This window comes from Podarcis erhardii (assembly GCF_964252035.2).
Source record: "Podarcis erhardii genome assembly, chromosome: 2".
Classification (NCBI taxonomy): domain Eukaryota; kingdom Metazoa; phylum Chordata; class Lepidosauria; order Squamata; family Lacertidae; genus Podarcis; species Podarcis erhardii.
In genome coordinates, this window is record NC_138498.1 from 107,872,383 (window position 1) to 107,885,311 (window position 12,929).

Sequence of the window (12,929 nt, forward strand, 5' to 3'; positions counted from 1 at the left end):
GAAGCTTTCTTATATAATCTCAGACTATTGGTCCGTCCAGCCCAGTATTATCTATTCTGGTTGGCAGCTGCTCTCCAGGGTATCAGTCTTTTCAAGCCCTCCCGGGAGATGCCAGGAAATTCTGCATAGACTCTACCACATGGGTAGGCAAACTAAAGCCCGGGGGCTGGATCCGGCCCAATCACTTTCTAAATCCGGCCCGTGGACGGTCTGGGAATCGGCGTGTTTTTACATGAGTAGAATGTGTGCTTTTATTTAAAATGCATCTCTGGGTTATTTGTGGGGCCTGCCTGGTGTTTTTACATGAGTAGAATCTGTGCTTTTTAAAAAAATGCATCTCTGGGTTGTTTGTGGGACATAGGAATTTGTTCATTTCCCCCCCAAAAATATAGTCCAGCCCCCTGTAAGGGGTCAGCTAACTTTTTCAGCAGAGGGCTGAACCCCTGCTCTACCACTAAGCCTCCTCTACTACTAAAAATGCCCCCTTTGTTTTTATTTTAATGGAGCTCCGGATATTTTTCTTACATTGGGAAGGCCCTGTTCGATTTCCCCGCAGCCTTAAAAGTTCAAAAAGGAGAGCAGCCTATGCAGAAGGGATTCTTCCCTATTTCACGGGTTTGGCTGCCTAACATAACAGCATCATAATGAATAGATCAGCAATCCTGATGTGGCAAAAGAGGCAATTCACAGCATCGGCCTTGAAAGAAACCTGCATTGTGAGACTGAGGGAACGTTCTATCATATGTGGTGGACCTGTAAAAGGGTAAAAGAGCATTGGGAAATAATCCATAATGAATTGAAAAAAAATGTTTAAAAGTACTTTTCCAAAAAAAAACCACCCCAGAGTCCTTTTTGTTGGGGATAATTTAGACGGAAATTCCCAGGTGTCAAATAAGGTTATTAATGCATGCCACTGCTGAGGCTTGTGTTTTCTTAGCCCAAAAATGGAAATTGAGTAAAGTCCCAACTAAAGAAGAATGGCAACTTAAACTGATGGAATAAGCGCAGCTTGCGGACCTAACATATAGAATAAGAGAACAAGAAGAACATTGGAAAATGTCTAGTGAAGATATGAAGGAAAAATGTGTTTATCTGAAAATGTGGGCAGCATTAGCTTCCGGGTTGGCGCCATCGCCGAATAGCGGACTCCCTCCGAGCTCCGGAGGGAGCCTGCTCAGTAGGGGCTGGGTCCTGCCGCGTCGGCGACGCGGGGACCCTTAAAAACCATGGGCGCTAAAACCCATGGACATGGTGACTCGGCTGGCACCTTTTGAGCCCCCCCCGACCCACGAAGGAGCCTTTTTAAAGGCTACGGAACGGGTGACAGGGGGGGGGTGCTTTGAGTCCTCCGCTTCCCCTGCCGAGCGAAGCCGCATGCCATTCGACGGAGAGCGCTGACTTCTTCCATTGGAAATTTGGACTTAAAAGCATAACCCGTGAGTAATCGGAACTTGGATTAAAAAAGGCGAGAAATTTTTTAAAGAATTCGGAACGAGCGGGGGAGGTATAAAAAGGAAGTCAGCCCCCCCCTGTTGTAGAGGAGCTAAAGTAAAGGACTTAACATCTAAGATTGAGCGCAACCTTATTTTGATAAAGTTATGAAATTTCGCGATGGAAAATTATAAGATTGAGCTGGAGGAGAAAAGTGGAATTTATTCAAAAAGCAACCCCCCCCCCCGGAACCTGGGAGCGTCTTAGTGAGAGCGCCGGGAGAAGACAAGGAGAGGTTTTGACAGCTGTCAAAGAGCTGTCAAAGCAGAAGAACAATAATGAGAACTATGTTACGAGGACTTTGCCGGTTATATTTGCTACAAATTGGATACAAAATGTTTAAAACAAGGAATAATAAAGTTACTTTGACTGGTGGACGTGATCTGGAAGGGAACTGAGTTATTATAATCCACCTAGAGGAGCCGAGGGATATTACAAGTTGTTGGCATCGAATTTGACAGAACTTTTTATCTCCTGGGAAACTGCAGAAATGGAACATTATTTTGACTACAGAGGTTTACACACTAAAGTAGACAATAGACTTATCTATTGAAAATGGAAGGGACTTGGCATCATGTTTCGTTCCTGAATAACAGAGCCTCTGCAGCGGAATTTAGAAGCTTTTGGAATTAGAACATTTGTGCAGGAAAACAGGAAAAGAAAGAGGAGAGAGACCAACAAGAACAACAAGAATAATAAGAATTGGACAAAGTTGGAAGTGGGAACATTTGGGAAATCCAGATTTGAAAGGTTTAAGAAATAAAATTGGAGTTTTACTCCCAAGTATATAAAAATCTGGATGGAAAAAACGGGCCTTTTTGAGATAGACTCCTTCCAAGATTGGACATTTAAAATTAAAGAAGACTGGTAAAGGACTATGGCTTAAATAAATGTGGGAACTCCAGGAAGACATCAGATGTTGATCAATACGGGAAACGCAACCAGGAAAAGGGGGAGGGATTTGGAATCCAAAGGCTGTAAAATCAAAATCATATTTTATTTTATTATATTTTAATCTATTATGTATATTAAAGGGGGGAACGCGCGGAAGGGAATAGGTCGATCTTAGGAGATGGGAAAATATTTTTAAATTGGGCTAATGATAATAAGGTTAAAATTTGGGATAATAAATTGCTGAATTTATTTGTAAGAATTGGAATACAAGAGGGGGAGGGGAGGGGAAGTCCTGGAAAGATGTTATGGAAAATAAGATCTTAAATTTGGATGTTTTGTTTTTTTATATTGTTATAATTGGAAATTCTTAATAAATATTATTAAAAAAAAAAAATAATGAAAATGTGGGCAGCATTAAGATAAATTCAACAGTGTAAACAAGTTTTGATGGATGTAATAATGGAATACTGAATGGCTTAGTTTGTATAAAATATGCAAGGATTGGAAAGAGAAGAAGGGAAGTCATTGATATTTTAAGGTTCTTTAAATGAATGTCCTAAATTGTAAAACAGAAAATTTAATAAAAATTATAGAAAGAAGAAGAAGGGAACTTGCATTCCCAGGGACAGATCAAGGGAGAAGCTCCTTCCTCTCCTCTTACCAGTGAATTCTTTTTTGCACCGGTCCCGGACACTCGTCTCCAGGTTTTCCAGCTGGATCTGAACTTTTTTGTAATCCCTCAGGGCCTGCTTGCTCTTCCTCCTGGAAAGAAAAACCATCACCGTCATATGCTAAAGTCGATCCCTTCTAATCACAGTGTAGCTCTTTATTTCTATGCAAGAGAATCACCCCAGGTTTTGCAGCCACAAAACCGAATTAACCGTGCAAAAAGGAAACAGCGAGCTGTACGGCTAGGCTGATATTTGGGACATTCTCAGACGCAGCAACAAAAAGGCTTTCAAATATCCCCCGTGCTAGAGTTGCTATATCTTGAAGAGCAAAAAAGCAGACAGCCTGAGCCGCTGCCAGCCCGACCTCTTTCCCTGGCTCAGGCTGGCAGCTGTTGCAGTGTGCAGAGCAGCCCAAGCCCCAAAACCCCAGACATTTCCTTTAAAATGAAAAATCCGCTCGGATGGGCATGTTGGTCCCCCAAAAGAGGACATGTCTGGGTTTTCCCAGATGTATGGCAACCCTACCCCCATGCTGCACTTTGACGTCCCAACAATCGAGGCTTCAAAGTCCAGCATCACCTGTTGTCATAGTGATGTCAGGTAACTGACCCTGATCACCTGTCTAAATTTGTCTGCCAGGAGTCGGGGAGATAAGGACCTGGCAGACAGAAAAGCTTCCTCGCTCCTGTCTTATAGGGTTGCAACGAGATAATGCATGGGATGCACTTTGAAAGCTTCATCACTAGCTTGCCCGAACCTGGTGCCCTTCAGATATTTTGGACCACAACTCCCATCAGCCCCTGCCAAGTATGATTTCTGGTGTGGAAACAGGAAGAAAGAAACCTACAAAGTTCCCACTGCTCTAAGCAACTCTGAGCAGTTCCTGCTTCAGTGCCAATGTACTCTGTTCCCAAAAAGCAAATCTGTGTTGCTGTTTTTCCACAAACAGAACAGGTCACACAACCTAACTGGCTTTTCTCACATGTAAACTGCAGTGCCTGGCTAGGCCTATGGAATATGGTCCTGCAGACAGGCCGGAAAGCTTCCTCCTTCCTCCTCACCTGTAGATGAAGACGATGATGAGGACAATCAGAGCAACAAAGGAGGCGACAACCCCCAAGCCAATCTGGGCCTCCACGGGGAAGGTCAGCTGACTCTCTGTGTCATACTGCACACGGCCCAGGCGGAATTGGTTGTTGCCCATTTGAACCTGCAGGAGGACAAGAGGATGGAAAACTGATTTCATGTGAAGGCGAGGAGCCTCCATTATTATTATTACTATTACTACTACTATTTCCATGATGTATGTCCCAATCATTATCTATCTATCTATCTATCTATCTAATTATCTATCTATCGTCTATCATCTATCTACACGAATATATTTACTAAATTTGGGAAGGATTATAATAGTGGGTTGACACGATCTTTCAATATTGCACATAGTTCAGTCTGAACAAGGAAAACAAATGGAAGAAAAAACTAAAGAAAAGGATTTTTCATCACTGACCATTTTATCTTTTCACGGGGTTCAGCAAACGATGCTGTTGGAGATGCTTAAGATATGGGCTGTATATTACTGCTATAATAATTTTTACTTTTTTGTGCTTTACCTAGCTGCAGTTTCTGAAACCTCAGTTCCTTCGTTAATGCATTAAAAAAAATAAATCATCCCATGACAAATAAAATGCTTGTTGTTATGCCTTCAGATAAGCGTACCTTGTGGGCTAGCTTTTCAGATAGAGCGGAAAAAACAACCCCAGACCCTATTATACCAATACAGTGGTACCTCTAGTTGTGGACACGATCTGTTCCATCCAGGGTGCCATTCGCACCCTGAAAAGTCCGCAATTAGAGCGGCGCTTCTGCACAAGTGCAGGGCACAATAGAGAGCTTCTGCGCATGCATGAAGCACACAGAACGCTTCTGCACGCGCGCGCACACACACACAGTGAAACCTGGAAGTATACACTTCCAGGTTTGTCGCGTTTGCAAGCCAAAAAGACGAAGCATGAACCTAATGCAACACGAGGTACAACTGTATTATAAAGTGGCAGTTTCTAAGTATTTCCTGCTTTTCCCCACTAGATGGACCCAGTGTCTCAGAAGACCAAATATCTCCAAAACTTAGTGCCGGTGGCAAAGGAGAAGCCATGGTGTGGTGTTGCTAGTTTGACCCTATTCTGGCACAGTCTCCGTGCATGTAAGCAAGCATGCCAGGGGATGTGAGGATGCATTGCTGAATCCTGCCCCCTCTGGTATTATCATTTTTCACCCAGTTCTGAACCCTCCACACAAATTTAAGGGCAAAGGTCCGAAGTGGGGAGCCTCCATGATTCCTGCGCAATTACAGAAACCTGAGTGCGCAGCAGGAATCATAGACTTAGAAGGGACCCTAAGTCCAACCCGCTGCAGTGCAAGAGGAAAGTGGAGAGGCGGCTCCTCACTTCAGACCTTCGACCCTCAAGCTCCTGGAGGGCTGTACACAGAATGAAGTTAAGGGCCAGAAGAAGACGGGACTGCCAAGATGATCCCCGCCAGCTCCCTCTCATGTAATTGCTTATGTGCGGCTACAGCAAACAGCTGGATAGGGCTCCGCACAAATCGTCATGATTAGTGGTGTCAGTGAGGACCTTCTCTTGTGACCATCCCAAGAAGGTAACCCATCAGCTCTATTCCTGTTATGGAACCAAGGGGGGCAGTGACCCAAAAATGTTTGGCAACCACTGCTTTATGCGATATCCCTGCAAACCGCTTTTTACTGACGAGATCCTCAGTCCACCACAGTATATTAGGGGAGTGACTGGCAAAGGGGAGCTGGATAAAAATAGCCGTTCCTGCTCAGAAGCTGTGCTGCTTTTTAACCTCTTGGTATTAAACCTTTGTCAAATTTTGCTTCCAACTGCAATTGAAGAAGCAGCCCACAAAGCGATAGAGTACTTGCTGGGGTCTGCCACCATGATTTTATTTTATTTTACAGAATGTGTGTACTGCTAATTGTACAGAAGGAGGAGGAGGAGGAGGAGGAGGAGGAGGAGGAGGAGGAGGAGGAGGAGGAGGAGAGGAAGAAGAAGAAGAAGAAGAAGAAGAAGAAGAAGAAGAAGAAGAAGAAGAAGAAGAAGAAGAAGAAGAAGAAATAGAAGCAGCAGCAGCAGCAGCAGCTCAAAGCGGTTTACATAAAATACACACATTAAAATGATATGGAAAAGCCAGAAACTTGAAAAAAGAACAAGCTGACCTAAAAAAATCCAAAGGCAACATAGAAATAAAACCAGCATTTAAAATAAAATGATATACATTTAAAAAACAAAATAACACATTAAGAGGCATGTCAACTTTATCTATCCAAGGGAACAAAAGGTTTTAAACAAATTTGGCTACATGATGTGAAGCAGGCGAAAAGGGTCTCTGCTGTGGTTTTTTCCCCCTTCCAGTTTTGCTAATTGGCAGCTCCACAAGGCCCACTTTGAAGATAAGGGAGCTGTTGTTCTCAGAGGGCCTGTTTCACCCTTCCTTCCCACAGCCTCTGTCAGAAGTAAATCCCACCCACCCACCTCAACTGCTTTTAATCCCATGAGGGAACAAAAGAGCACCATTTATACCCACTTTCTCCACCCCAACAATTCCCCACAACGCCCCAAAATGGACTATTAATAACCACATTAAAAAAAAAAACCTAACACTCCAACTTTTTTCCAATGCACCCTCTTTTAGGCCCGCAAGAGTTCCTTACAGATGGAACTCTGAAGAAAATTATTTACCCCTCGTTTCCTCATTGTGTTCTAATTCCCAGGCAGGCACTCCCTCCTTTGCCCACCGGGTTCCCTGTGCCCCCCCCCCGCCATCTTATCCAACTCTTCCCTTTCCCTCACGGTCCACCCCGCTCCCCAACCCGGTTCGAGTTCTTCCCGTTGCCAATATCCACCCCTTACTGTGAACTCTGGCAAAGAGTCTGTGCCTTCTCGCTTGGCCCGGTGCAGAGGGGCTGGTTGCTCGGCGGGGGGTTCGCAATAGAGGTGGTTCTTCGTCAGGGTCTTGACTGAGCAGACGCCCACTCCGATCATGGCTTTCACCTCCTCTTTGGAGATGGCCAAGTCCAGGTTCTCCCCCTGGAGGAAAGAAACCGAGGCAGTCAGGTGAAGGCAAGCTGTTTTTGTCGCTCGGCGGCCCAGTTTGCACGCAACGCTAAGCCAAGCCATGGTTTAGTGTTGATATATATCGCCATTTAGCTGACAACAGTGGCAGGACTGGAGAAGCGAGGTGATGGTTTGGCTTAGCGTGTTGTCTGAATGCAGACTTGTGGTTTGTCTCACTCCAGATAAACCATAGCCTGTAACTGAGGTTTGTTCTTCATTTATAGCTTGTGGCTGTTTATTATGTATATAAAGGTAAAGGTAAAGGGACCCCTGACCATTAGGTCCCGTCGTGGCCGACTCTGGGGTTGCGGTGCTCATCTCGCTTTATTGGCTGAGGGAGCCGGCGTACAGCTTCCAGGTCATGTGGCCAGCATGACTAAGCCGCTTCTGGCGAACCAGAGCAGCGCACAGAAATGCTGTTTACCTTCCCGCCGGAGCGGTACCTATTTATCTACTTGCACTTTGACGCGCTTTTGAACTGCTAGGTGGGCAGGAGCAGGGACCGAGCAATGGGAGCTCACCCCGTCGCAGGGATTTGAAACGCCAACCTTCTGATTGGCAAGTCCTAGGCTCTGTGGTTTAACCCACAGCACCACCCGTGTCCCTATACCCCATTCATAAAAAAATGCCAGAGTGGTTTACAACAATTGTACACGAAAGCATACGTTAAAAGCTATACGAAAACGTTGAAGTCAGCTAACTACAAGGGGAGACAAACTATGAGGCCAGGTTAGGACAACATGCTGTGCCAAACCATGGTTTAGCTCGCAGCAGGACTGGAAGAGCCAAGTGTCCACAGTCTCAACCTCAGGAACCCTCACCGTCGCGTTATAACATGTTTTGGCACTGCATGCAAACAGAGCCAATTTATTTTATTATCAATGCATCCCATAACACTTTCCAAATTAAATAGTGCTATCGTTAAGGGTTGTTACAGGCACAGATGTAACTTTAAATGTCTTGTGACTTTCACAGGACAGTGCTTTATATTGCGTGACATGACACTGGTCCATTGGTCACACAGTACAGTGGTGCCTCGCAAGATGAAAATAATTCGTTCCGCGAGTCTCTTCGTTTTGCGTTTTTTTCGTCTTGCGAAGCATCCCTATTAGCAGCTTAGCGGCTTAGCGCTATTAGCGTCTTAGCATCTTAGTGGCTAAGCGGCTATTAGCGGCTCAGAAAAGGGGGGGGAGGGGAGAAACTCGCAAGACGTTTTCGTCTTGCGGAGCAAGCCCATAGGGAAATTCGTCTTGCAAAGCGCCTCGAAAAGCGGAAAACCCTTTCGTCTAGCGGGTTTTTCGTCTTGCGAGGCATTCGTCTTGTGGGGCACCACTGTATTGCCTACACTAACCAGTAGCAGTTCTCCAGGGTTTCCAGCAGGGGGTCTCCCACAATCCTACCTGGTTATGCTGGGGATTGAACCTAGAACATTGGCTCCCAGTACGTTTCCGAGCACAATTCAAAGTGTTGGTGTTAACCTTTAAAGCCCTAAACGGTCTTGGCCCAGTATACCTGAAGGAGCGTCTCCACCCCCATCATTCTGCCTGGACGCTGAGGTCCAGTGCCGAGGGCCTTCTGGCGGTTCCCTCACTGCGAGAAGCAAAGCTACAGGGAGCCAGGCAGAGGGCCTTCTTGGTAGTGGCGCCCTCCCTGTGGAACGCCCTCCCATCAGATGTCAAAGAGAAAAATAACTACCCGGCATTTACAAGACATCTGAAGGCAGCCCTGTTCAGGGAAGTTTTCAATGTGTGACATTTTAATGTATTTTTAATCTTTTGTTGGAAGCTGCCCAGAGTGGCATGCCTTCTACATGCCAAGCAACTGCTCTACCACTAGCTATGACCCTTCCCCACCAAAAACAGTCTAGAGATTATGACTTCTGTTGGCATAACTGGGCGGGGCCTTTGGGTAGTGTACATTAGGTAGTGCATTACAGAGGAAGGAATTCATACACCACACCTGTTGCTTTCTACCTTGCTGCCTTTGCACAATGCATAATGAACTTATGGAACTCACCGCCACAAGGCTCGGAGGCGGCTGCTGTCATGGATAGATTGCATAGGGGATTAGATGGATGCAGAATTATTCTTATTTTTAAAGTTTTTATTTATGCTTTTCAAGTTTATACATTTCATTAGTTTTACAATCAATTTAGCATTTCAAAATTTGACTTCCTTCTCCCCTTTTCTGCGGTTCCTTAAACGTTTTATTTTAATACCTTCTGCATATCCAAATTCATTTCACTTGCTCCTTTAATTATCTACTGCAAATATATACTCTTGTGTAACTGCAGGTTATTACAATAATCCTGCTAATGATTTTAATCTGTTTACAATTTATCTGTAACTATTCAATAAACCATTTCCATTCTTTTATATTATCTTGATTTCTTATTCTTCCGGCAAGTTTCGCCCATTTCTGCATATTCCATGAGGTTTCATATAACAACATTTTTTTAAAACAAAAAATTCCTTCCAGTAGCACCTTAAAGACCAACTAAGTTAGTTCTAGGTATGAGCTTTCGTGTGCATGCACACTTCTTCAGATACACTGAAGAAGTGTGCATGCACACGAAAGCTCATACCTAGAACTAACTTAGTTGGTCTTTAAGGTGCTACTGAAAGGAATTTTTTGTTTTGACTATGGCAGACCAACACGGCTACCTATCTGTAACTGGAACATTTTTTTATAGAGAGACGAATGCAGAATGAGACCTTTCTTAGGAGGGACTGAGCTACCTTGGAAGACAAGTTGTGGTCTATGGAGTCCCCAAAATCTACAAGCAATGGACAGGTGTATCTGCTCCCTGCATGGTGGAGCTGCCCCATTACCTCCACAGAGATGACGCTTCCAGGCTTGTGACGATAGGGCTTGGTGTGGTCATCCATATTGAGGGGGTGCAGGACAGGATCCACCTCATAGGAGAAGCCGCTCGGATGCACGGCGTTGAAGTCGAAACTGAGGTTATCGAGGACAAACTCCAGCTTCACTTGCACGGAGGGAGAAAGCTGCTTAATGGCAGGCGTTTTGCACAGGATGAGGCTGGAAGAGTTGACCTCGCAGGGCTCTTCAAACTAGGATCGGAAATAAAGGAGAGTGAACGGCTAAGGCCCACTCTCTCCTAGACACCCCCCATAGCTGTCAACTTACAGATTTGAAAATAAGGGACCAGCACCTCAAAAATAAGGGATCAGCAGCCAAAATAAGGGATTTTACGAACACAGGTATGTTCAACTTCTGAGCCCCTCCGAGCCAAAGACAGAAAGCCCAGCCAGCAGCCAAACGAAGCCTCAAGTGGTGGTTCCCACAGCACAGCAACCCGGCAAGGGAAATTACCGTCACCTCTCCGCTGAGAAGCGCTGAGCAAAGGTGAGTCCCCAAGCAACACGGCCGATTTGATCGGCACAAGGCATGCAAGCTCCACCCCCCAGGCGTTCTTAGACTCCTTATTGGGTGAGCAACGCAGTTGGAGCCTCCCTCCTCCCTGGCCGGCAGGGAGGGAGGGAGAGGAGCTGCTTCCTTTGAAACCCGGGGAATTTAAGGGACATCATCAATAAGGGACAGCAGCGGGACACGGCGCTGGGATAAGGGACTTTCCCGCTAAATAAGGGACGGTTGACAGCTATGACACACACACACACACACACACACCGTTCTCCAGGACACCCCAGAGCACAGGGAATCCCTGGAGTGGAGCTTGCTAAAAAAACATCTGCAGGACACTCTCTGCAGAAGACCATGTGCACATCCCTTGTCCAATTCCTCAAGACCAAAGCCAAAAGCCAGTCTACCTTTGAGGAAACCCAAGTGCAAATCCCCCTTCTGACTGGTCACTTTTAGAAAAGGATGTGGGATTAGACAGGTCTTTGGCCGGATCCAGCAGAGGGCGTTTTTGTGTGTGTGTGTTCAGCCTTCAAGTTCACTGTGTGAACTTGGGCCAGTCACGTTCTCTCTCTTCACAGGGCTGTTGTAAGAATAAACAATATTTTTTTGCTGAGGGCAGGGAGAAAACATGTTCACCACCCCTAGGTCCTTAGAAGAAGGGTAGACTCTAAAGGAAATGAATAAGGCCTGTCCCCAAAACACTTTGGTATTAAAAAGGGGGAAATCCAAAACGCCACTAGGGCCTGTAATGAGAAGAGGATTGTAATACAGTCATATTGAGAGCCAGTGTGGTGTAGTGGTTAAGAGCGGTAGTCTCGTAATCCTGGGGAACCGGGTTCGCGTCTCCGCTCCTCCACATGCAGCTGCTGGGTGACCTTGGGCCAGTCACACTTCTGTGAAGTCTCTCAGCCCCACTCACCTCACAGAGTGTTTGTTGTGGGGGAGGAAGGGAAAAGGAGAATGTTAGCCGCTTTGAGACTCCTTAAAGGGAGTGAAAGGCGGGATATCAAATCCAAACTCTTCTTCTTCTTCTTCATACCTCATGTTTTGTCCGCTTCATGTTACGTTCTTTCAGGTTACGTCCTGCAGCGACCTGGAAGTACTAGAAAGGGTTACTTCCAGGTTTCGCCGCGTGCACATGCGCAGAAGCGCAAAAATGACATCACGCGCATGCGCAGAAGCAGCGAATTGCAACCTGACGTGTGCAGATGCGCTGCTGCGGGTTGCGTTCTTTTCATGTTGCGAACGGGCCTCCAGAACGGATCCCGTTCACAACCAGAGGTACCACTGTAATACTAAATGGGCCCGTTTTCGCTACCCTTTAGGCAGCCACAGATCCCTCACACTGGTAGCTTTGAACAGAACAACAGACTGGCAAGCACTGCACTGGTAAACCTACTTGCTGGACGCTGCAGAGGGCATTCTCAGGGCATTCTGTATCCGGAATAATCCTGCGCCACCTGCCCAAGCCCCGGCGCCGGCGCTCCAGCGGAGAAACAGTGACGCGGATTTTGGGCCACTGCACGACATCAAGGTTGTGCCCACGAACTCGGATCTCTCTCCCACCACTGAAATACACACACACACACACACACACACGTGTTAGTGACTACAATCAGTGCAGATCTGAGGTCCTGCAGCTTCACCCCTGCTTTTCATTCAGGAGGTCCCAGTTTCAACATCTGGTATCTCCAGGTAGGGCAAAGGAAGATTCCTGCCTGAAAAGCTGGAGAGCTACTGCTGGCCAGAGTAGGAAATACTGAGCTGTATGGCCCATTGGTCTTACCTCTCTCTACAAACCCACCAGCTTCCTGCAACTTTGGGAAGCTGACAGGCCTTGTAAGGTAAAAGGTAAAGGACCCCTGGATGGTTAAGTCCAGTCAAAGTCAGATATGAGGTTGCAGCACTCATCTCGCTTTCCGGTGTTTGTCCACAGACAGCTTTCCGGGTCATGTGGCCGGCAGGACTAAACCACTTCTGGCACAATGGGACATCGTGACGGGAAACCAGAGCACACGGAAACGCCTTCCCACCACAGCGGTACCTATTTATCTACTTGCACCAGTGTGATTTCAAACTGCTAGGTTGGCGGGAGCTGGGACAGAGCTCACCCCCATTGCGTGTATTCGAACCGCACCCTTCCGATCAGCAAACACAAGAGGCTCAGTGGCTTGGACCACAGCGCCACCTACGTCCCTTGTAAGTTATCCTGTCTAAATACAGATTTCCAGAGCAGCAGCCATGTTAAGCCTGCACTACAATCAAAACAACAGAGTCTCGTGACTCCTTTAAGCAGTCGTTCTCAAACTTTTTTCTCTGGGCCACACTTTCTGAATAAGAATTTGCTCTGAAT

The 12,929-nt window shown here is 46.1% G+C and overlaps 1 protein-coding gene across 4 annotated transcripts in view; it reads right to left on the bottom strand.

The window, feature by feature from the left end:
* PLXNB1 (plexin B1) overlaps positions 1 to 12,929 on the bottom strand; it is a 148,799-nt gene that overhangs the window by 32,382 nt on the left and 103,488 nt on the right. For all 4 annotated transcript variants that reach the window (XM_081852247.1, XM_081852244.1, XM_081852245.1 and 1 more), the window contains 5 exons: positions 11,976 to 12,144; positions 10,024 to 10,266; positions 6,989 to 7,165; positions 4,118 to 4,266; positions 3,047 to 3,147 (listed from right to left, as the gene is read on the bottom strand). In XM_081852247.1, the coding sequence (XP_081708373.1) occupies positions 3,047 to 3,147; positions 4,118 to 4,266; positions 6,989 to 7,165; positions 10,024 to 10,266; positions 11,976 to 12,144 (839 nt within the window). The remainder of the gene's footprint in view (positions 1 to 3,046; positions 3,148 to 4,117; positions 4,267 to 6,988; positions 7,166 to 10,023; positions 10,267 to 11,975; positions 12,145 to 12,929) is intronic.